Genomic DNA, 26145 nt, shown 5'->3' with positions numbered 1-26145 from the left:
GAATTTTAAAACATAATATCTGGTACTTCTCTAGGTTAAAGAAATCTCTGTTTGCAAGCCATGCTTTTAAACCTGGGGCATTTCATCTGGAGGGTGGACTTATCCCCACCCCTTCCTTGGCTTTTTTCCAGTTAATAGCCAATCAGCTGCTACCCCTATTGACTAATAACCTATCAGCATGTAACATGCATTTGAAACGACCAAGGTAAAGCACTAATAGACTTCCTTCAAAGCAAGGCAAGCATTCTTTAACCTAGTGTAGTATCAGATATCTGTTCTAAAATGAAAATACATGTTTCCTATAACATGTGTTTCTGTGAAAACGACATATTTCAGCCCTACTGTACATAGCTAATGTAAGTGCAAAATGGTTAAGATGTATGTAATTATTTTGTTAGCTTCAATTACTTTAAAGGTGTGAGAACCAAGGCTTTAAAATACATTTTCATATATCTTCTTAAAACTTGAAATCATATCACTGGCTTTTCTTGGTTTCATTGCTTTTCATTTCTTTAATTTGGGATGTGTAGTAGCTGTGTCATTTTTTTTTTTTTTTGCGGAGTGAGCCATTCCAGCTTTGTTTCGAATTCCATTTAGCTGGGAACCCACAGGTAGCGCTGCACTGGCCCTTCCCTTATCAAAGTTACCATAGTAAAAGCATAGCAACGTGTAATAAATCAAGGTGAAATCATGGGAAAGCATAGATTAGCATTGTAAAGCTCAGAGCCTATTAAAAAGCATGTCAAAGCATGGTAAACTATGGTAAATGCATAGTATAATCATGGGAAAAGCATGGGAAAACTTGTATAAGGGTTGTGCATGGTTTGTGAGTAAAAGTGGTCAAGCACCTAGTCTGCCCAGGCAGATTTCAGTAGCTGTCACACTAATGATGTAGATGTAAGGAAATTGATTTGAAAGCCTTTGTTATCAATTCATTAAAGAGGCAATAGGCCTGCATTAAATCAAAGACTGTGGCGGTACCATAGCTATACTTTATAATGGCCATTACATGCCATCATTTTGATAAAATTTAGGCCAGGTTGGCATTAGCTCAAATCTGAGTCTGCTGGATATCCTACAATAGCCCCTATTTACTGGACAGTATATAGTTATATATGACTATAGGTGTGAAGATTACTGATTGTTATTGAATTGCTTTCACAGCAATGTGTGGGGGCAGTGAATGGAGTTACACTGCTGTGTATAATTTCAGCAGGTGATTCCCTTGTTTCTATCTTCCTGCATTTTGTGTCAATGATTCCCGCCAGCCCTGAGGACAGCACTCCACTGATCTTGCCTCAATCTTTTATTCAATCAGCAGATGAGTTGCACCCACTGCGATTCACAGCACCACCAAAAATCCAATTTCATCCCAAGTATCACAGTTAAATTGAAAAGCCCACTGTAAAGGTCAATAAGGACATGATCCTTTTCTCAAAGACTGCCCAGCTATAAAACTATGCTTGTTTATATCGCCTTCTGCCAGTCGCCTTTAAATGTATTATACTAGACTGACCCTGATCTGTACCCTGCTTAAAATGCCCGGTCACGTTTTTTGATATTTCTATTTCATGACGAATCAGTAATAACCAATACAGAGACAGCTGTACATGTTTACTCATCATAGAATTGTGAAATTGAGGTTTGGTTGCTACAGCTGGTATCATTACAATTCATTGTGATACTGTAGCATGGATTGAATCAACTGGAGCCTTTCTATATAAAATATTATTCGGAAAACAGAAGTAGAAAAATAATAATATTATAATGGAGGCGTACCTGGTCCGCAGTAGAATAAGAGAAGGCAACACAGGATGCAGCTCAAAGCAGTTAAAACTGCTATTTTTATTTAAACAGGGACAGCAGGCAAAATGATGCTCTTTTTAGCAAGAGCTCAGTTAGGTAGTGCCAACCACACACAACACAACACAACACAACACAACACAACATAACCCAAGTTGCTCGCAGGCAGCTCCTAAATAGAGATCCCCCCGAGCCCTATTGGCTCACACACACAAGGTTACATTTACATACACACCGACCAATCACTCAGACCCTCGGTCCCGCACAAGCAGCTGCGTGGCGGAACTGAACACAAATCACAGTGCAGCCAACACAGACCCCTTTCTCATAGAGCTGCACTGTGCACGTGACAGCACTGCCTATACACAAAACACGCTTCCACTCACAGCGGGAAAGACAGGACAGCACAGAAATACACTTATTTACAAGGGAAGAAATAGTCCCGGTCCCCCAAAAGTCACATTCGGCAGTACTGCGGGACCCAACGCTACAATATACTTGCAAAATTTGAAAAATGAACTCTTTAAAAATAATCAATGAACTGACAGGGTTTAGGATGGTGGTATCTAGGGTTACCATATGGCTCCAGATTAAACGGACGCTTTGAGACAGACCGGGATTTCAAAATTCCTCCTAAATTGAAAGTAATTCACGTATAAATGAGCTCCACCTTTGCTGAGATTAATCCTGCTGTGGTGGAATTGCTTGGGCGCAGCATTCACACTGATCAGCTGCTTCTGATCAGATCTTAATGAACGAATAGCTAATTTATCGATAGAGCAACGAGATGATGATGCGATTGTATTTGCAGAATAATATGGGCGATTGAATTTTAACATACAGAAAAAAATAGCGACTGGCTGCAATTCATTCTTAGTATAATACAATTATTTGACGCGCATGCGGGTACTTAAGCATTATTATTAATTATAGCTAAGGATGGTTTATTTACACCTTCAATTATTTCAATTTAGGGGCAAGTTTGAAATCCTGTTCTGTCTCACAGCGTCCGGTTAATCTGGAGCCACATGGTAACCCTAGTGGTATCGAGATCCACCAATGTTAAGATGATCCCAAAGGAAAATAAAAACACACATGCTTTCCCGTATTTGTGGTTTTGGCAGTTTGAAAACACCAGTTCCTGAACCCTGCTTGAAAATGCAGCACAATAATAGTTCTAACAACTTCAGCCACTGGAATGACTACTAATCTGACATCTGTGGAATATTAATGAGTTGTCTGATTGGAAGACATTGTGCAGTCCAGGCAGTACTGGTCTGCTACATCCCAAGCATCTTTGTGTGCTTTCAATTTGAATAAATATCAGGCTGCTTATTTGTGGGTTTGCTTACGATTGATGATACGTTAAAATAGTACTACTTATTAAAAACATTTTTCAGTCAAAGAGTAAAGCTCTATATTAGCAAAATTGTTGCGTTGTAATTTTAATTTAACTTTTCATTTTTGTCAGTGTCTGTATATCCTCCATGCTTCTGTCCCACCTTGTTGCTAAGTGCACCTTAGTAACAAAAGCCGGCCTTGTCTACAGAGCAAGCCCAGTGTATTCACTGTGTGAAGTGAGTGCATCAAGCTTTTCCAGCTGCTAGAATATTAATAAATAACCAGCTTCATGTGAAAGAGTTATAAAGGAGCTAACAAAGAAGACCCAATAACTCCTTCATACTCCTCAATGAAAAACAGCAGCTCCCAGACGTTTACCGGCGTTATCAGTGAAAAACAGGTCATCATTTTTTACCAGAAAAAAATAATCTTGAATTTTTATCCCCACACAAAACCTCCAATGACCTAATTACCAATATAACAACAAAATGAAAATCAGCAAAATCCATTTCACTAGCTCTAACCCTGTATTACAGTCCAAGCAGCTCTGAGCAACTGAAAACCAGAGCTGATTTCACACAGGGGACGTTTTTTTTTTTTTTGGTTTTGTTTTCATCTGAAGTGAAAGGAGGCAGCTGTTGGGACGTGGCAGTGTGCTGATCAGAGAGTGTCTGTGTTTTCTCACAGGTTCCGGAGGGGGGTTTTATCAGTGGTCCCGGGGAGTGCAGATCAGAGCCAATCTCGACTTGCTCCTGGACTGGATCCAGGGCATCGGCCTGGGAGACCTGGCTCTTGACTTCTTCCACAAACTCTCCACAGCTGTCAACCTGCTGGCCACACCCAAGCAAAACCTACTGCAGGTAAGAAATATCATCCAACCTGAGTGGGCGTGCTTTACAGTCCTGAAACGTGGTTCAGTTATTGAATGATATATGTTGGGAGTTACTCACAAGATAAAACATTTCAGATAGTGATTTTACACACGTTACATGTTGGACACTTTTTCACAGTTTCCATTGAAGGTCATATGGTAAATATGTCTTAAATATTATACATAACTTCAAAATGTCCATTCAGAATTCTCATTTTGGCTTTCTTCAGTGTACTGACATTGTTTTTTTTTTGTTTGTTTTATCTTTATTAACTGTTAATACCTAACTTACTGTACTAATACGGTGACACAATGTGTTTCATTGTTAATGGTTAGTTAATATATACAGTAGTTACTTGTTCAAATCATTTTCAGGTAAAGTGCCCTCCAACAGACACTTCAACTCTGTGTTTACATTTGTTTAAAAACAACAGTAATATTGTGTGCTATGTTAACTAACCGTAACAAAATAATATGATTTTTTTTAGCATGTTAATAAGCTAGTTAACCATTAATTAACTAAACCAGGCTCATTCACACTTGTATAAAATGGAGAGTGTATAGTCAAATGCAGTACTATAGAAGTTTAGTGAAGATTGCTGCAAATTCAAGGCAGTTATCATGCTTCCTCTGCAGTGTCAGACAGATTGACCCGATCAGTGCAGTATAAACTCAGCTGTGTTTTGAGATCTAAATCTGCAAGAACATGCCCAACATACACAACACATACACAAGGAAACAATGAAATTTAAAGGAAATGTAGAGTAAGTGTTTTTAAGCAACATGTAATGGAGCTTTGCAATGATTGTGCTGATGTGTTCTACTGGAATGGTCTATATATGTACATTTCAATAAAGCTGTGCTCAATCTTGTATTGCACATGATCAATGGCAATCATATTCTCTGAGAAACTCTCTTGATTGACCATAGATAAAATGTTTCTAGAAATCAGGTCTACACCAGGAAACACGTTTCCTTTGTTTCTGGTAACAAGGAAACATAAGATTTTAACCCTAACCCTGTTTTGGTTCTTTGTGTGCATTTTTATCTATCTAGCTTGCTTGCTGTAGATATACAATTCTGAAATTGTTAAATTCTTGCTATTGCATGAAAATATGAACCATAAAAAAAATACTTTCATCTGTTTCATCATAACATTACAATTGACAACAAACTTCTGTATGAGGCATCGTCCGATTTTAAAATAAAAAAATTGCATTCACAGTTATGTAGCATTATTATTATTATTATTATTTATTTCTTAGCTGACTCCCTTATCCAGGGCGACTTACAATTGTTACAAGATATCACATTATTTCTACATACAATTCCCCATTTATACAGTTGGGTTTTTACTGGAGCAATCTAGGTAAAGTACCTTGCTCAAGGGTACAGCAGCAGTGTCCCCACTGGGGATTGAACCCACGACCCTCCGGTCAAGAGTCCAGAGCCCTAACCACTACTCCACACTGCTGCCCTGTAGCATAACACACAGAACTGTTTATTAATAGTAATGTAAACAGCATGCTTAATACTAGCTACTAAAATATTCAAACCTGGGGATGTGTGTCATAGTTACATTTACCTGTGGTGACAGTGGCATTGTGCCTCTATCCCCACAGGTAAGAAGTATCCATTCAATCCTAAACTACAGTCTCTCTCTGCTGTTGGCATGATGCTTTATACTGTATTTGTGTATTCGCTTTTGACTCTCTTTCCTTAAGGTTGCTGTTTAAATGCTTGCTGTTCACCCTGGTCCACTTCTGACACGAAAAATGATTGAATGTATTGAATGAGTGACCCCCCCCCCCTTAGCCCCCTCATCAGGGAAACACCATCAATGGTTAATCTGCTTTCATTACTTGACTTGCATGCTTGCTGCGCAGTCATTTTTATAAAAACAAAGACTGTACAAGCAAGTGTCCATTTTTGACAAAAAGAAAGGAAATTAGATTTCATAGTTTTAATCAAATTAAGATTAATAGCATTCAGCTTTAATAGCATTACAGTGATAAATATATTTGCTTTGTATTTTTATTATTAAATGACAAGTTAGCTGTTATTGAAATATGAGCACTTTTATTATTATCACTCTTCTGTTGAAAACTTCTGACTCTCTGCATACATGCATAAAAGAAAAATGTAAGCAATTAAATGCAAAGTATAAGTACCTTATATTATAGGGTCTCACTCCAATAGTCGAACTGCAATCAAACAGCGTGTGACCTACAGCACAGGAAGTGCCAAAGAGATTGTCCACTTGATGGTTTCTTAAAGGGTGGTGTTTTCTAAACTGTCTTATATCTGCCAGTTCATTTGTTTGGTTTTCATTAGTTTAAATTATATGTCTCCAGTGTTTACGTTTTAAAAAGCAACTTTAAAGTACTTTTTCTTATTTTTTTTTCTACTGTTCCCTTACCTTTTCATGGTGTTAGCCATCATTCTTAGTGGTTCGTTTTGTGATTTTTAATTTTTAATTTTTATTCATTTAGTATTAAGGTGCTTTGACGAGTTGTCTGCCATAGACATCTGTAATGTAGGCTAGGTTAGCCCAGGTGGTTATATTAGTAATCCTAAAAAAACGCTGCTTACTTTTTAACCAAGTCTGTCTTGACCTGGAGATGCAATAATTCGTGCTTGTCAGCAAAACCAAGGGTGTGTACTTTACACACACACAGAGCTATATAATTAAAGAGGAAAGGTGAAGCTGGCATTTTCATGACCCTTTTGCAGGATTTTGATTAAACGTTTTGCTGTTGCACTCTTGCCTTGATATTTTTGTTGGCAGACTCACTGCAGCACATTAAAACAGGACCTTACCTGGAGTTTTACACATTTAAACAGACATGCACTCAAGACACTCACAGGCATGGTTACATGTATGGTTTGCATAGCCTTCAATGTAAATAGTGACTGTACTTTATTACATAACCCTCTGTTATGTTGCACCCAATATAAAGTATATACATGAGCAGAATTAAAAATAAATTCACACTTCTGTATGTTGTTAGTTTGGCATCACTGCTATTTATCCTGTGTGGTAATGTGTATACCCAATGACAGGTATAGTGGAGACGTACTTTCACGTACTGTGCCAACTGCGTATGCCGTAGCTTGAGTCCATTGAATACTGAAGATGTCTATCTGATATTCGTAATGGACAGATCAACCTAATCAACCAGCTTCAAGATTAACTTGATTATCGCATTTGTGGCCACGTTCCTCTGCCTATGATTTATTAATATATATATTTTAAGTGGCGACAAGTCAACCTATTCGACTATTTTGAGTCTAACCTCAGCTATTCTTCTAATTAGTTCTACTAGTTACAATAATATTTAAAATAAATGTTGTGTCCTTTTCAACTATTTTCTTTGGGATTTTTAGCTGTTGTAACTTAAAAAAGCACAAATCCCAAAAATATAAAACCAAACATGAGGATAATATTATGAATGTATTATCAGTTGTTTGTATCGCTATTGCTGGTTTCAGATTAGAGATAATCTGTGGCTTGTAAACACTTTAGACAGGATAAGCATGCATATGCTAACAGTAGCTCTTTCAGTCATGAAGGAACAAGGTTGACATTGAAAATACACCAGCTGCTTCTGGGAGCTCTTGTGAATGGGGGGGGGGGGGGGGAATCTGAATATTTTTGAGTATATATATATATATATATATATATATATATATATATATGTTACAGGCAAATTGTGAAATCAGGCATTTCATGAAATGCCTAAAACTTTCAGGCCTTTTGCAAAATGACTGCAGTTATAGGCATTCTATTACACTATTTGACTGATTAAAGGTTTTGTGAAATGACTGTTTCACCAGGAGGCTGTGTGGTCCAGTGGTTAAAGAAAAGGGCTTGTAACCAGAAGGTCCCCAGTTAAAATCCCAGCTCACTCACTGACTCACTGTCTGATCCCTGATCAAGTCACTTAACCTCCTTGTGCATCTTTTTCGTGTGAGACGTAATTGTAAGTGACTCTGCAGCTGATGCATAGTTCACACACCCTAGTCTCTGTAAGTCGCCTTGGATAAAGGCATCTGTTAAATTAACAAATAATAAACAAAATAATGAAACAAGTGGTGTTCTATTACACTATTTGACTGATTTAAAGATTAATTAAAAGTGAGGAGAATCTGTCATTTTTGTGTTAGCATTAATTACATTAATTTTTAAAATGTCATCTTTTCACATTGTTTACTGCATTTCTTGTGGATTATAATAAGAGATGATTATAATGAGAGATATAAGCAGGGGTTCACGTAACTTTTATCATTAGGTTCTCACATGAGCACCAGCACAAATGGTTTGGTACTCACCAAAATTAGGGATCATCATCCAAGTCGCTGTCTAGCTCCACCTCCTCCTCCGACAGTTCAAACAACTAGGATATCAAGGATCAGACGTGCAAATTTGGAGCTAGATTCCTAGAGCCAGGGTACCTCATATAGCGCAAACGACATTTAATTCTGGCGCCAATAGGCATGTTTAATCTATTGTATTTGTTAGCAACCTTAGATGATAGTTTATCATTGGTTCTGGACTACTTAATGACTCACCCACACTCATCCATAAACACAGGAAAGAAGGTTTGTGTCATGAGAGAAGTTGTAAGGGGGGATTGATTAGGGTGCATTTAATAATTTAGCATCAATATTCAAACCGATTTCCACCCCTGTCAAGCATACTGGGTCCTTCATTTTATTAGTGTTGTTGAACACGTTAGCTTCACGACACAATGGTATTTATAGAAGGATATAAGTGAGGGGAAAAAAATATTATTTGAAGTAAAATGCTTAAGTAAATGTATTTTTTTAAACTCACGATTAAATGAAATGGCTCTCAAACATCGACACCTCTCTCATCCGCGCTTGAGAAGCAAAGCCTACGTGAGCTTCCACAATGCCACTCCCCATAACCCCTCTACTCTGAATGGACAGCTAAATCGAGATCCCTGCTATCATTGGTTTTTTCAAGTGTCCATTAAAAGAAAATGCTTGATGTTATTATGAACAGTAGTGATTCCACCTATTGCCTATTTTTTTTTTTTATAAAACCTTGAAGCAGCCAATGATAGCGCTAGCAGGGATGGACTTTTTATTGAATTGGAACCCTCCGGCCTTGAAATATGGGGATTGGTATTTAATTATGGTTTGCGATAATAAGCACCCTTGCTGCCTACATGAAAAATGCTTTCCTGTTAAAAATGTACTGACTATACGCATTTGCGTGTTAAAAGCAATATGGAAGTACGCATTTGTTTTTTATTGGTGTGCATGCGTACCTGCGTACCAGTTTTGTGAACCCCTGATTATAATGATTATAATGAGAGATGCTTCTCTCATGGTGTAAGGACTCAGTTTGGGAGGCCAGAACTTTAAAGTCCCAAACTACACAGAATGTGTCTTTTATACCAGAAGGTTCATTAGGGGCATCTCTCACAGTACACACATATTTTATGAAGTGATGAATGTTTTTTTTACATGCAAATGTATGTATAGCATTAATTGCTCTTAAAACCAATGGACAGCACAGGAACTTACTTAGAGGCACTGCAGTAAACGTCAGTAAAAGAATGTCATAATAATCCAAATATTTTAGCACAGAATATTTTAATAAATTGTTTTATGCATTATTGTAACAGTAGTTATATCTCAATATTCAATTCACTTGAACTGGTGAGACAGCCTCTCTTGTAAGGTTTTTATTCCTGATACAAAGCATTTTTGCAATTTAAACATTTTTTAATTTTAGGAAATAGAATTCATGGATGCATATCACAATTTTTAAATAAAAGTTGGGATTGGGAAGATGTGGGAACAACTTTTACACCATACTGGATACAACTAAAAGCAACAAAAATGTTTGAGTTAATAATACCAAATGACCAGGGATTAGACATTTCACATAATGCCTAACTACTATTTTCAGGCATTATGCAAAATGCTTGATTTCACAATATGCCTGTAACATATTTATTTCTAAAATCTAGATATATATTTCTAAAATCTGACAGCGGAACATTTAGATAGAATGTCTAGCTTTAGAATGGGAGGAAAGCAAAACAAAGGCAAATCTGTAAATAAAGCATTAAAATGGTTTAAAATAACAGTAGCTATTTAGCAGATTCTATTCACAATAAAACCCAGATTATCGGATTTTGCTTGGTAGTTGATCTGTCTGTTAGGTAAGATACCTTACCTTCTTGCTGTGGTGTTGCTTACATTATGTGAACTGAACACCTTTTATTTAATATTGAAGCTGAATGTTATCTGAATGAAAATTGGAAGAGGGTTACTTGTGTAATAAAGAGACACGTAATTTTAATGCAAGATCTTATAGCCTGTGAATAGAATTTGGATATGCCTTCATAATGGTGATTTATGGTGATTTAACAATCCAGATATTTGCTCTACATCTTTTGCTTGCATTTCGCAAAACATTGATTTTCTCAGGACCATGTCCTGGTAGGTAGTGTGACCCGGTAGCTTCTTCACAAAATGAAACAGGATGGAGCTGTTTTACTGAGCAGATTAAACAGCCTGTGCCGTGTTTTATCCTGTTTCCTTGTCTGCGTGTCCCATTCAACACAATGGTCATGGGATGCTGCGTAAATGAAACATAAAGGAGGATCCGCAGCGGTCATCCTTGTCATTCCCTTTGTCAGCGCTGGTTCCTGCGGCTTAGCCTTCCTGTTTCACTGCCCACATTCTAGTAATGAGCACAAAGCCAGCACAGGAGAACAGCGGGAGGTCTCACTGATGCCTTAATGACCTCTTAGATCTGCCACCCATGTGACAATTTCATTATCTTGTAATCGTCTTTTTTTGTGTGTTGTAGCACTAAGACAACAAAATATCAAGTGTGATTTGTATTGTGTGGTTTGTATTTTTTATAGCACAGCATGACTGAGATGTTGTATTTAGTACCCTTTCTCTTAAATAAAGGGTGTTTTGAAAGAATTAAGTCCAGATTAGTGAAATTGGCAGTGGCCAGGCTTTCAGAACTACAGTAATTTAGGTCTATTATAAAAATGTCCAGGCACCAGGAATCTGAGCAATCAGTCCTTTGTTAAATGTGCTCTGAACTGGTAAATCAATTGTTCCTCCTTGTTACCTGCTGGACAATCAATTCCTAATGAAGGTTTTAAGTGCTATACTATGTTTAAAGCATATAAAAGTGTAGTAATGCATTGTGATAGCAAATAATTGTAAAAGACTTGCCTTTAATCTTTGTAAGGAATGGTATAAGCATGGGAAAATCGTACTAAACCTCAAAATTAAACAAGTACGAACATCAGAAAAGTTACAATCGACCATTCAACTCATCAATGTTCATCTGGTTTCCGATAGCTATGTGCTATTAAGGCCGCATCCAGAAAGCTCTTGAAGGATCCAAATGAATCAAACATATGGCTTGATAACTACTCTTTGTGTCCTGAATCTGTCTGCAATTTGAATGGGTGCTCTGATACTGGTCTCTGTGCTAAGATTGAATTAGTGACTGAGGTTGGCCTGGTTTTTAAAAACGTGATCAGGTCTCCCCTAAACCTTCTATATTACATACTATATTTTCATTTTAAAACATGACATCTGGCACTGTTGACAGTTTGCTTGCCAGCCAGAAAATCTGTTACACTTGCACTTCCTAGGTCAGGACCTGCAAACAGAGATTACTGTGACCTTCTGTAGTATTAGATATCATGTTTTAAAATATAAATACATGTTTGCTAAAACATAAAACACATTTTAGACCTATATAATGAATGGTTGTGTCCTCTACAATGCCAAGGTCTTATTCACTGGGGGCCTATTCTAGCTCATACAACCCATTTGATATTTATATTTTACATATTAGTGGCTGGCAACACTTTATCTTTGTTAACCTTAACTGTGCTGCTTGAGTGAGACTGTCCTACAGGTCCTGGATTAACAGTGATGTGCTTTGTGCAGTCTGTTCAGATTTAGCCGAAGGTCTATTGCTTAGATTCCTGGCTGAGCTGCGTGAATAGAGCTTGAGTTTTTACTGGAAAGGGTTCTTTTGGACACACATGCAATTCAATGCGTTTTTAACAGTTGTTTCGTCTTGTATCCAAGGGAAGTTGATTGATGGAGTGAGCAAATGACTAACAGCCCAGAGATCTACTGCACATCCCAGCTCATCCGCTTGCTGAGTCACAGCTTGACCGAGGCCCAGTCACATTGCCCTCTTCTGACCTGCTAAGCTGTTGGGTTGGGTTGAATCATGCAAAGAGTTCATAAAGCTATGGATGAATGTAGTAAACAGTCACCAATACATTATAGCTATGGGTAGTGTTGGGGAAGTTGAACAAAATTGTAACTAGTTCTAGTAACGTATTACTTTGAAAAAAACTAGTTGCTGTTACAAATAGTTACTTCTTAGGCACAGTTTACATTTCACAGAGATTATTTTTTTTGGTTTGGTCAGGCTGCAGCTTGAAAAGTATTCTATGTAGATCCAGCTATTGAACTTATTCGTTCTCTCATCTGACACTATAGCAAGGTGATATGAAAAGCGCGTTCATGTGACATGTAAGGTTTGACTTGCACTGTTGAAACGCTTTCCGATTCCCGCATTATGTACAAAAGGAACGAAAAATACCTACGTCACATACAATGTAATCCGTTACCTGCCTGAAAAAGGAACCATTACAGTTCCAAGTGACTGAAAGATGTGTTACATGTAATGGGTTACTGCCCAACACTGGTTATGAGAAAAATGAATAGATTTTCTTTTTTTGCCAAGTAGAATTATATGCCCTCAGTGGAGATCAATATCAGGCCCCTGGTTACAGTCTAGGCAGGCACTTGGCTTTCTCCTTCTTTTTGTTTTTTGTATGCGACTGCAGAAATTGAACAAAAACAAAACTTGTGGGAGGAGGCGGTGACTCAGGAGGTGTGACCGTGTGTGGGGGAGGGGGAAGCACAAAGGTCCATTTCTCTCATAATTGAATTCATATACAAACATTATTGTACTGTCTTCCACTGGCTAGTTACTGATTTTTAGAAGAGGTTTAGTACACTGTCTTTCCTACCAGTTAATTCCACTTCACCTGAGGAAATATCTGAAGATGGCGTGCTGATAAAGGCTATTGTGGGTGGTAATGTTACCTAAAAAGAACAGAAATGGTGTATGTTTTTATGTTTATTATAATAATAATATAATTTATAATTTTCTGTCAGAAGATTTAAATGATGTTATATACCTTGCTCAAGGGGAGTAGTGGTTAGGGCTCTGGACTCTTGACCGGACTCTTGACCAGAGGGTCGTGGGTTCAATCCCCAGTGAGGGACACTGCTGCTGTACCCTTGAGCAAGGTACTTTACCTAGATTGCTCCAGTAAAAACCCAACTGTATAAATGGGTAATTGTATGTAAAAATAATGTGATATCTTTTAACAATTGTAAGTCGCCCTGGATAAGGGCGTCTGCTAAGAAATAAATAATAATAATAATAATAATAATATATATTACTGACAGCTGAATACTGGTTGTTTTCTATCATGGTTTATAATGAAATTTCAGTAAAAACTTGATTCAAGACCATCTTATTAAAAAGGCTACTTCAAAAGTAAGGCCATTTTTTTACAATCCATCTACAGTTATGGCCAAAAGTTTGCATCACCCTGTAGAATTAACTAATTTTGCTTCATAAAGCCGAATGAAACCTGCTGAATAATGTTACGTTAACATATTGAATTACATATCGCTTTGTAGTTTTCCATATACTTAACGAAAAACTGACAAAAATTGATAAATGTGACATTTCAAATTCTTTCATGAAATACTGTATTACTATTATGGCTTCTGGTAGACTTGTGTAGTTTATTTAATTACACAATGTACATATGCTACACTTCAGAGATTATCAGAAACATGCTAAGAACTTTCTTTAGCACAATGTATTAAAGAATCAGAATCTGAGCATATATGGAGGTTGTCTGTCTGTCTATCTGTTTGTCACACAACATTTTTATATATAATGTATCTAGAGAACAGTTTAATTATGATTAAACTTGTTAAGGACAATCTCTAGCACAATTATTGAGTGTATCAGGATCTGTTCGATCTTGTCAATTGCTGAATTACCTTTTAGGTACCACTAGGTTAAAAGGGTTAATTTACATCATTCAATTCTAACTAATCACCTCAAAAAGCTTGAAATAAGGTAATTCAGATGCAGAAGATCTTTAATTGACAAAGTCAGTATTGGCTTACATGCCACATATCTATCAAGTTCAGAAAAATTGAATTTATCACCACATAGGTTCACCCAAAGATCAGTAATTTTTAATTTGAATATCTTTTAAACATACTGTTCACAAACTTGTTATTAATAAGCTAAGCAAATGTTGTATGTTATGAAGAGCTAAAGTTTTATTAATAAATGTTCGTCATTGCAGACTCACATATGGCAATAATGAGTAATGTTTATGTATGGTATTTAAAAGAAAAGTTTGTTTTTGTTTTATTCTCACAATGTATTATTTTAAATTAAATAGTGAGATGAAAATTGTCTCTTTTTATTGTGTTGAACAGATAACGCATGACTCAGTTCAAGTTAAAAATACTAAAAGAAACTTAACATCACTTTTGCATATGCAAACTATCAAAACTGTGAGACTGAAAACACTTGGGGGATGCAGCTTTTATATAATACACAATACATGGGATGCCTTTGGTGTGACAAAAAACAAAACAGAAAAGCTTTTAACATAAGTGTGTGCTACATATGGCGAGTGTTTCTGATTCCTCTTTTTATCTTTGTTAAATGAAGTCGGTTGATGGATACGAAGCCAGAATCCCAAGTTGTTATTTTTGTTCTTTCAGGCCAGCTGGCTCTCCCTGCGCAGTGAGTTTGCTAGCCTCAACCCGGCTCAGTTACACCACATGTTGAGGGAGTACAACCCCGGGCGGCCTTGTCCAGCGGGCTGGAGTCCAACACCTGAGGAAGCCGAGCCTGCCATGAGAATGGGTGGGTCACCTCTCCACAGAGAGCTGCTCTTTTCAATGGCCTCCCAGAGAGACACACTCAGCCTACATACTCCTGCCAGCAATGTTTTTTTAACACTTGTTATTAAAATGTGTTTGTGGTAAAGTGTAACGTTATCAGTATCAGTACAAGGGGTACCAGGTTTTAACATGTCCAGTTTTCTACTCATAAGCGCTTAGCAATTTGCTTTTAAATGATGAGATATCATCCACTGAGATCACTCAGTTTCTAATTCATTTGCTTTGTTGTATGGGGAGCTCTGTTTTATCAATTACACAGTTGTTAGTTTGTGTTTTTGTGTGTATTTGTCACAAATAAGTACTGTTTAGTTTACAGCTCTATATATGCTATCAGTATAACACAAAAGATGATGCATTTTTCTTACTTTATTTTCCCTTCTAGGCTATCCCTTATTAAAGTTTAACATAGCAAATTTGCACAGTAGTTTTCCCATCTTTTTCCCATGCTTTCCCAATGCTAGAAAATCATTTATAACAAAGTTGCAAATAGTAGCAGGCTTTTGTGAGGCTTGTATCCCTATAGCTAAAACAATGAGAAGTCTAAACAGACTAACAACGCTAATATAAAGTGAGACTAAACTAAGGAAGAATACAAGAAACTGATACAAAATGTAATTTGTGAGACAATGCAGCTGACCCCCTGCCCCTCCAAAAAAGGTTAGTTTAATGATTTGGTTTAGTGGAAAGGCTAGGTGAGTTTAATGATTTGGTTTAGTGGAAGGGCAAGGTTAGTTTAATGATTTGGTTTAGTGGAAAGGCTAGGTGAGTTTAATGATTTGGTTTAGTGGAAGGGTAGCACCCTTGTTTTTTGTTCCTGCTAAGATTTGGTCTCATTGTGAAATGCTAGCCCAGCTTGGTGAGGCAGGAATGGGGGAGGAAATGTCTTGAACAGGCTGGAGTCCTGTTGAGACCAATCTTTAAAATAAGATCAGACTACTTCTGTACAGATAAGCATTTAAAAAAGGACGCCTCGCAATACAGTCCCGATGTGCTCCTATTGACATCAGTGTAAAGCCACCTTCAATATTAAGGCCAGTCCTGTATTGAGTATGAAGGCACCCTTATAAAAGTTTATCATAGTAAAAGCATAGCAAAGTGTAATACATTATAGTGAAAGGATGGTAAAGCATAGGTAAATATTGTAAAGAATAGCGATGTATGGTAAAGCATATTAATAAAATGGCAAACCAGGGTACACTAAAAACTAAAAACTTGCAAACTACTAAAAACTAAACCAGGGTAAATGCATATTATGACCATGGGAAAAGTATGGGAAAACTGCAAAAATACTGTGCAAAAATAGCACGGTAAAGCCCAGTATTTTAGAGGACAAGCTTCACTTTAGGAGTAAGCAAACAAACCTGGCAGTCAGCAATGTCAGCTCCTGATAAAGTGCACAGGTGGCACAACTGCACCAGAAAACAAGCAAACCGTGAATGATGAACACTGCAGCTTTAAAAAGTAATTTTAAAAAAACCTTCTACTACTGGAAGCCAAAACAAACTTGTTTGTTCTGAAATGTTTTGAATCCATCTGTTCTGAAGGAGCCATAAACACAATTCTTTAAATAGTTGACCTGTTTTTTTCCACAGCTGATATTCTTGAGAGTTTTGACAACCACCCTCCCCTGATCCTGCCCTGCAGCAGCTTTCACATCGAGCTTGGGAGACCAGTCCAGGATCTGCGTCTTCCCTCCCAGCTCAGTCGCATTCGGGAGTTCCTGTGCAGCCTTAAACAGAGCAGCCCTGTACCCTCCCAGCAGGTAATAGCACAGAGGCCTCACACAGGGCCTTCATATCAGCCTCTAAAAGAAAATGTCAATATTGAAAGAATATTCATTCCACCACTACGAGTAATTATACAACCACCTTGAGCACTTTTAACATTAGAATATACATTTTTAATACTTTCAGTGTAACAGTATGGCTTTCATTGAGTCAATCTTTAAAAGCCTGGGACTGTCTTGGGCAACCAGACAAAAACAGTGATGGCTGATGGTATGGAATAATCTTATTAGACTGCACCTGTATTGCAACCGGTAAGCAATAGTAAATGGTAGTCTTAACGGTAGAAAGATACACAATGGTATTTCAATGGTACTTCAATGGTACTTTTTTAACTTACCATTTGTCTCAATAATGTTATAAACAGTAAATGTACACAACAAATGGTTAGTGGAATGTTGAAAACAGGCCTGTCTTCTCCCGTTTGAATGTCACCTCACCACTGTAACTTACATACTGGCTCAGGTGGACATCAACAGGCCTCTTCCATTCCTGCTCTTAGTAACGGATGTTGCCAAGCAACAAGAAGCATGTAGGAGTTCAGCAAGCACAGACTTTCTGAGCTTGTGCTTTCTGAGTACCCTTAGCACCATTCCAAGTAAACACATTTTGGAGAGTAAAATGAAGAGTCGCTGTCCCAGCCATTCATTCTGCATTGTACATAGATCATATTTTTATACCACAGCACATGATGCTTATTCATTTATTTTGCCTGTGTTTGAGGATTACCTATTTCGGGATACCAAGATATTCTGGGGTCCAATTTAGATATTTCCTCCAAAAGGTTTTTGTTATAAAACTAATAACAAGCAACTCGATCTGAGACCTGAAAATGTGCTTGTTAACAGTTTTTAACACTTAATCACAATTTGGGCAATAAATACCCCACCCCCAGTCATTCTGCATTCCTAGAAAATCTATAATTTTTCTTGTGGTACCACAGCGCTTGTGATGATGGCTTCCTCATTCTAATATTTTGAGCATGAATATGGTTTGATTATGTCTGTTGGTTTTATCAATATAATAAAAAATTAGCGGTGATACATGGTGTAAAAAGGTAGCATACGCTGTAAGATAGTCAGCATATCTGTCCCAGTACTTGTTGGAGGGAACAGTATAAGCCCAAGCTTACATGCTTGTAACCTAGTGATATAAAATCCAAAAGATGTGTATCTTATTCTTACATACGGTTCTCATGTACTTAACTGAACATGCTTAGTTTATTTAGTTTTTTGTTATTTTTAACAAGAAGCAAGTGAGCTGATTGGCATAGACTGGCAAGATACGTTGCAAAGCATTTCTGTAAAAAAAAACAACAAAAAAAACTATTTTTCTAGGAGGTTCCATTGGCAGCTGAAAGTGTGACCTCAGCATGTTGCACCAGCAGTATGAAGAACACTGGCCCCCTCCAAGATTCTGACACACCCAAGGACAGAGAGTCTGATGTTAAAGACTCATCTCTATGCGGCCGGTTCCTGCTCCCCGGTCCTAGTGACCTGAGCTCTTGCGGGGATGTGCTGACTCAGAAACTGAAGAATCTGGAGCTCCAGAACAGCCTGCCAGGACAGAATGACCTGACCTCCCACAAGCGCCTGGCCCTGGACCCCTCCTGTCTCCTCACCCCTCCCAACACACCCCAGACACTGGAGCTGGCAGAGGCAGATACAGATCTCCTGGAGAGGCCTTTTCGGCACTTCCTGAATGGCAGCCACAAGGGGGGTGACGATAAAGACCTTGCTACACCTAAAGGTAATGAACATGCTTTTTTGAATGCTAAGCAATGCTTTAAAATCATTCTTATCTGTTATTGGCTTTGTGTCAGAAGTGGCGTATACACAGCTTCATAACATTTACTGGAGGGAAGTAGGACTGACACTTTTATTCAAATAATATATATATATATATATATATATATATATATATATATATATATATATATATATATATATATATATATATGTCCCACACTGCCAGAATTCATTGATCACTTTCACAATGTTACAACAACACCACTAGAACAACAGATTTTTTTTTTTTCTGAAGCTGAACTGTACGAAAAACTTTCTTTATCTTCAGTTTCCAATTCTCACCTGAAGAAGAGATCTTTGTGGTTGTGAAAGCTGGTGTTTTTGAAATGCATATTCACCTGATCCTATAAAAAGGTATCATAAAAATAAAATAAAAAAACCTTGAACAGGTAGTTCTTGTATGTACACCAGCACAGCTTAAAACGAGTCCCCAGAACTACGTAATTGATTGAGGTCTGATTTTTTTATGCATGCGATAAATTCTAAGTGCTTTAATTATAAGTAAAATACTGGTCAGAAGTAATTGTGATTAGGATCCTTCATTCAATAAAGGGGACCCTTATTTCCTGATCGTGCCCGTCTGTCTGTCTGCCTCTCTACCTGGTCAGTACGATAACTTGATTTTGCACCAATCTTCTCCACACTTATATCATACACTCCTACTCTCCTATAGACGTTTTGGACTGCATTTGGCTATAATCCGATACATTTATGCAAATCATTTTAACCTTTCAGGTAATGTGTGATTATTATGCGATTATTAGGACCCTCTGATGTGCAAAAAAACCTAGAATGTACTTATCTGGAACTGAATTACTGACATTAGAGTGCAAGTCACAATGCTTGTGGTCATGGCATCTTTCTGATGTGCAAGTCTAATGAAGCATTACTGTCATTAAAACATGCTAAGACTCTGATATATGCTGTACCTTATACAGAAATAATCAGTCACTGCCATAGATCCTTAGATATAACTTGCATTAAATGATATAAATAACACTATGAATAAAGTTTCCTGTAGCAAAAGCATAGCAAACTCTAATAAAGCATAATGAAAGCACTGTATAGTATAGGTAAGGATTGAGGTATGGTAAAGCAAAGTAAAATAACATGACAAACCATGGTAAACTGTGCCAATTACAGTGGCTCTCAAAAGTATTCACCCCCCTTGGACTTTTCCACATTTTATTGTGTTACAACATGGAATCAAAATTGATTTAATTAGGAGTTTTTGCCATTGATCAACACAAAAAAAGTCCATAATGTCAAAGTGAAAAATAAAATCTACAAATTGTTCTAAATTAATTACAAATACAAAACAAAAAATAATTGATTGCATAAGTATTCACCCCCTTGAGTCCATATTTGGTAGAGGCACCTTTGGCAGCAATTATAGCCATGAGTCTATTTGGATAAGTCTCTACCAGCTTTGCACATCTGGACACTGCAATTTTTGCCCATTCTTCTTTACAAAATTGCTCAAGCTCTGTCAAGTTGGATGGGGACCTTTGGTGAACAGCAATTTTCAACTCTTTCCACATATTCTCAATTGGATTGAGGTCCGGGCTTTGACTGGGACACTCTAGGACATTGACCTTTTTGTTTCTAAGCCACTCCAGTATGGCTTTGGCTGTATGTTTGGGGTCATTGTCCTGCTGGAAGATGAATCTTCTCCCAAGTCCCAGGTCTCTTGCAGACTTCAGCAGGTTTTCCTCCAGGATTTCTCTGTACTTTGCTGCATCCATTTTGCACTCTATCTTCACAAGCTTTCTAGGCCCTGACGCAGAGAAGCATCCCCATAGCATAGTAGGGATGGTGTTCTCAGGATGATGTGTGGTGTTAGGCTTGCGCCAAACATAGTGCTTAGCGTTGAGACCAAAAAGCTCTATTTTGGTCTCATCAGACCATATAATCTTCTTCCACTTGGTCTCAGAATCTCCCACATGCCTTCTGGCAAACTCTGGCCAAGATTTGATGTGAGTTTTTTTCAACAATGGCTTTCTTTTTGCCACTCTCGCATAAAGGCCAGTTTTGTGAATCACCCGGGCTATTGTTGCCGTATGCACAGTGTCTCCCAGCTCAGCCGTGGAAGACTGTAACTCCTTTAGAGTTGCCATAGGCCTCTTGGTGGCCTCCCTGACTAGTGCCCTTCTCGCCCAGATACTCAGTTTTTGAGGACAGCCTGTTCTAGACAGATTCACAGTTGTGCCATATTCTCTCCATTTCTTAATAATGGACTTTACTGTGCTCCGCAGGATATTCAGTGCCTTGGAAATGTTCTTATATCCTACCCCTGATTGGTGCTTTTGAAGAACCTTATTCCGGATTTGGTTTGAATGTTCCTTCATCTTCATGATGTAGTTTTTGTTAGGAAATGTACTAACCAACTGTGGGACCTCCCAGAGACAGTTGTATTTAACCTGAAATCATGTGAAACACCTTAATTGCACAAAGGTGGACTCCATTCAACTAATTATGTGACTTCTGAAGACAATTGGTTGCACCAGAGATTATTTAGGTGTGTCATAGCAAAGGGGGTGAATACTTATGCAATCAATTATTTTCGGTTTTATATTTGTAATTAATTTAGAACAATTTGTAGATTTTATTTTTCACTTTGACATTATTTTTAAGCCTCCCCATTTTGTGTTCAGCTGCTTTCCACATCACAATGCCTGTGTTATTCACAGTGTTGAGAAGTGACACACCTGTAACATGTTACTGTAATCTGATTTCATTTTCCAGTAATTTGTAACTTGTAAATGTGGCATGGAAATTAGAACGTGCTTCAACAGTCAAATCTTACGCATCACATGAACGCACTTTTCATATCTTGCTAGAAAATGGCCTCAGGAGGAGGGAATGAGTGGGTTCAATAGCTGGAACTTCAAAAGATATTTTCAGCTGAGCAGTAACTATTTGTAACTGAAACTGAAATGCGTTTCAGTTACAATTCAGCTAGAAATAACTGTATACAATCATTAAATGAAGGGCATACTGCCATTTATCAATTTACATCTTTTTGTTTTCTCCAGAAATTTCATTTTTCATGCCAGTACAAATGTAGAGCACAGGCAATATTACTATTAATCTCACATTTATTTTCTTTATCGGTCTCAAAAGAGATTTGGTAATTTAACGTGTAAAAATGTCTCTGTGCTGGGCTCCCGAGTGGCGCATCCAGTAAAAGCACTCGCTAGAGTGCAGGATGCGCTCTATAGCCTGGACGTCGCGAGTTCGAGTCCAGGCTATTCCACAGCCGACCGTGGACTGGAGCTCCCAGGGGTTGGCCGAGCGTCGTCCGGGGGGGAGGGAGGGTTAGGTCGGCCAGGGTGTCCAAGGCTCACCGCGCACCAGCGACCCCTGTAGTCTGGCTGGGCACCTGCGGGCTTGCCTGTAAGCTGCCCAGAGCTGCATTGTCCTCCAACGCTGTAGCTCTGAGGCGGCTGCACGGTGAGTCTGCAGAGTATAAAGAAGCGGGCGGCTGACGGCACACGGTTCGGAGGACAGCGTGTGTTCATCTTCGCCCCTCCCGAGTCAGCGCAGGGGTGGTAGTGGTGAGCTGAGCCTAAAAATAGGCTCAAATAGGCTCTGATTGTAAATGAATTCCTAGTACTTCAAAAGGAAGTAATTCCAGTCCTGATTACATAACACTCATATTTTTCAGTGTTATCTTTTGCTTGCTTGCTGCTAATATGTAAAGCTCTTTTGGTGGCAGAATTGATCCTTTAATCTGGCGCTACAATTGCAAAGACGAGGTGCTGTCGAAGGTTTTCAGATTACTGCTATGGGAATTCGCAGTTGATTTGGCAGATGGAATCTTAATCATAGCAGTTTTGTTTATGTATGAGGTTTGTACCGGGGACAACATGGGAAACTGTGTGTTAGGAGACTTTCGATCATATTAACAGTCAACCGTTACTTGCAATGTTATTGTGTAGCGTGTATCATAGACTCTATTGCTTCCGCATTCCTGGAATTCAATAGGCATATTAAGGTGGAAAAAAAATTAAGCAGGTTAGTTAGACACGATCTCCCTTTCCTAAAACCATGCTGACTGTCTCCCAGGATACTGTTACCATATAGGTAATTTTCCATTTTGGCTCTTATTATAGTTTCCATAAGTTTACATATAATAGAAGTCAGGCTTATTGGTCTGTAGTTACCTGGTTCGGTTTTGTCTCCCTTTTTGTGGATCGGTATTACGTTTTCAATTCTCCCGTCTGTCGGTACAGCCCCTGTGTCAAGAGACTGTTGCATGATCTTGGTTAGCGGTTTGTAAATAACTTTTTTCATTTCTTTGAATGCTATTGAGAGGACCTCATCCAGCCCATGGGATTTGTTTATTTTAAGAGCTCCTAGTCCCTTTAACACTTCTGCCTCTGTTATGCTAAAGTTATTTAAAACTGGATAGGAACAGGTCGACATGGGGCATGCTGTCTGTATCCTCCTTTGTAAAAACTTGTGAAAAGTAATTATTTAATATATTTGCTATTTTTTTTCTTCGTCATATGATTTTGCCATTTGTATCTCTTAGATATTTAACCTCCTCTTTGAATGTTCTCTTGCTGTTATAATATTGGAAAAACATTTTGGAATTGGTTTTAGCCTGACATGCTGAATCTTTTATAAGCTATGGCAATATATACAGTATGACATCCCTGACACAGAGTTTTAAATATTAAATATTTTAAAGCAGTGTACATTGATCTCTGGTCACAGGAAGCAGTGCCTTCAATCATATTGTTCTCATCCACAGTGAAAGGTGTCCTCAACCCCTCTCCAGAGCCAGGCACCCAGAACAAGCCAGGTGAGGAGGATGAAGTGTTCACTGTGGAGCTGGAAAGAGGCCCGCATGGGCTGGGCCTGGCCTTGGTTGACGGTCTGGTGAGTACAATTCGATATCATATAATACATTGTATGTGTTATTGCAAGAGATGTTATCTTGTGCAGTTAGGGTGAAGCTTTTGTCTTTTCAAACTGTGCAAAATGATTTATGTTATAATAAGAGACACACACAACACATAAACTTATTCCAAATCATAACTGTTTTCATGAACTACTACATAACTTTTTTTTTTTTTTTTAACTTTAGAACTATGTTGTATGTTCTGTGCATATAATGTATATCATACAGGATAAGATATCATTCTGACAAATCTCTAATGGCGATTGGTTGATTTATCATACATGATTTCACCACAACTATTCAGAAAGTTTACCTGAGTATTAATATCTGTAATTTAATGCAATATATAGTAGACAGATCAATCAATTTAGCGCACTGTGGGGTCCATTCAATTGATCAAAGTGGGGGCAGGTCATTTTACCCCACTCAGATAGCTTGCTTACAATATCTTGTTATCCCTGAATAGAAAATCATATGCTTACCAAAACATGATTAGTAAGCTTCTCACAAGAGCAGTGTTACCTCACAAATACTTTCCATTTACTATCAGTGAAGAAGGACAGGGTGGAATACTTGGTCCTCATTTGTACCCTAAATAAGGTGTTGTGCCACGATGACTGCCACAGCTTGTACAACACCCAATATGATCTCATCAGACACCATTGAAAAAATAAATACATCACTTCCTGTAATGATAGGTCAGAACAACACTAGTTGGAAGATGAAACATACAGTATATGAGTCCTTTGTCCGATTCAAACAAAGCAAAGAGCCTTATTATTTAAAAATGCTGTTTTTAATCACATTATCTAACTTCCAGTAACTGAGCCGTGTCGTAAGGGAGCCTTGTGGCCTTCAAGGGTTTTTGAGGTCAGGAGGTGACTCAAAACAGGGATTGCATTGAGATCAACCAGCTTTTTCATAATTAAAATAAGGCTGGGTGTTTTGAGATCCCTTAGGGCTGCACTTGAAAAGCTGACTTGACCCCCTGGTACCCCGACAGCACACCCTCAAAGGGTTCATTTCCCCAAGCCTCAGTAGGACCTGCCTAGCAATGGACTGCAATGCATTAAACCCTATGGATGCCAGGGGTCCATGTGGGAAATTAAGGGAATTTGATCTGGGAATTGCTTTTGGGCCAAATCTACTAATCTTTTGCTGTGGTGTAAAGTTTCCTTCAGTGGATAAAGATGTCAAAACGATGAATTTTTTAATATACAACAAAGTATTCCGTTCTAGATTTAAACACTAGAAAGTGTTTTTTTTTGTTTTTTTTTTACCGGATTTCATTTTGGAATCTATGCATTCCATTATCAATCTCAACTAATAATTGTTTAGAATCTTCAAGTATCACAATTTTTTAAGCCTTTATTGACATTTTCTTTTTAAACATACTCTACAACACTGCCATAACCCCTGTGCTGGCCTAGCTATCACATGGATTTAATAGAACATAAACTTTGTCTGAAACAATCCTACTTGTAAGACAATCTACTTTACCCTACCCTAAAAATGTAATTCTTGTTTATGTTGAATATTAAACACGTGGTTACACTGATCAACTCAAGGGCAGTATAACAAATTAGACTTGAAGCAGACCCCCCTTATAATGTTGGGTTTTGGCCATAAACGGTTAATGGAGCAAGACTTGACTAATTTCAATAGAGCAGGTCCTGTGTTTATTTCCATGTAAAGAGAGCTCTGGGGACCTCGACAGTTTAGCTGTGGAATAGCACCAGTTATTTGGACAGTTACTCTGTGAATATTAAGAGGTGTAAGTAGAAGGTCAGGGAGGGGAATGGGTCACTGGACAAATCAACAAAGGGGTCAAAGGGTGAGGTCAAAACAAATTAGGATCTTCTAGAGTTGACAGGTGAAAGCTGGCTGCAGTTATATGATAGTAAATGTACCATCAAATACAGTAGTTAAAGCTACAGAACACAGTTATTGTCAGTGCCAGTTTAGTTGTGAGTCCCAATTTTAAATTAGCCATGTCTACAGTACTAATTGTGAAAATCTTCTGTGTTGGTCATATTGCTCGCCATGTACATTGAGTGTTTCCCTAGCAGTAGCCCATCTCTTGCAACTGCTGTCACCTGCATAGTCAATAGAGGTACAATCAGCAACCAGTTTTCTAATTGAATATCGTACTGGTAATTATTGACAATAATTGATGCATTGAGAAGACTTTGTTATTCGGAAATACTAAAAGAAACTCAAATGAAATACCAAACGTTTCAACTAGAAGACATTCAAAAAGACTTCTAAGCGAAACGTTTGTCATTGAATTTTAGTTTATTTTAGCATTTCTAAATTCAGCACTATTACGTAACTGAAAACAAGTGTAACAAGGCAGAGACTGTGTGCTAACCAGCGACACCACACACTGCAAGCGAGCATCTTAACCACTATGCAATAGAGCAGGGCTTGTCTGCATTTGTAGTTATTTAACCTCATCTCATCTCACTGACAGGGGACAGAATCCATAACAGCAGTGTACACATGTATGTGCATATTATTATCCATAGTAACATAATATATGCATTGAGAAAGCTTTATTTCAACACAACTTGTAGAAGTTTC

General features: G+C 37.9%; 1 protein-coding gene across 1 annotated transcript in view; it reads left to right on the top strand.

The window, feature by feature from the left end:
• Positions 1–26145, top strand: part of LOC117424239 (ras-associating and dilute domain-containing protein-like) — a 78788-nt gene that overhangs the window by 36923 nt on the left and 15720 nt on the right. Inside the window, exons 10-14 of the mRNA XM_034040416.3 lie at positions 3832–4004; positions 14879–15023; positions 16654–16823; positions 18183–18594; positions 23413–23540. Of these exons, the coding sequence (XP_033896307.3) occupies positions 3832–4004; positions 14879–15023; positions 16654–16823; positions 18183–18594; positions 23413–23540 (1028 nt within the window). The remainder of the gene's footprint in view (positions 1–3831; positions 4005–14878; positions 15024–16653; positions 16824–18182; positions 18595–23412; positions 23541–26145) is intronic.

This window comes from Acipenser ruthenus, chromosome 19 (genome assembly GCF_902713425.1).
Source record: "Acipenser ruthenus chromosome 19, fAciRut3.2 maternal haplotype, whole genome shotgun sequence".
Taxonomy (NCBI): domain Eukaryota; kingdom Metazoa; phylum Chordata; class Actinopteri; order Acipenseriformes; family Acipenseridae; genus Acipenser; species Acipenser ruthenus.
The sequence above is the reverse complement of the archived record's forward strand: the minus strand, read 5'-3'. Positions and strand labels throughout refer to the sequence as shown.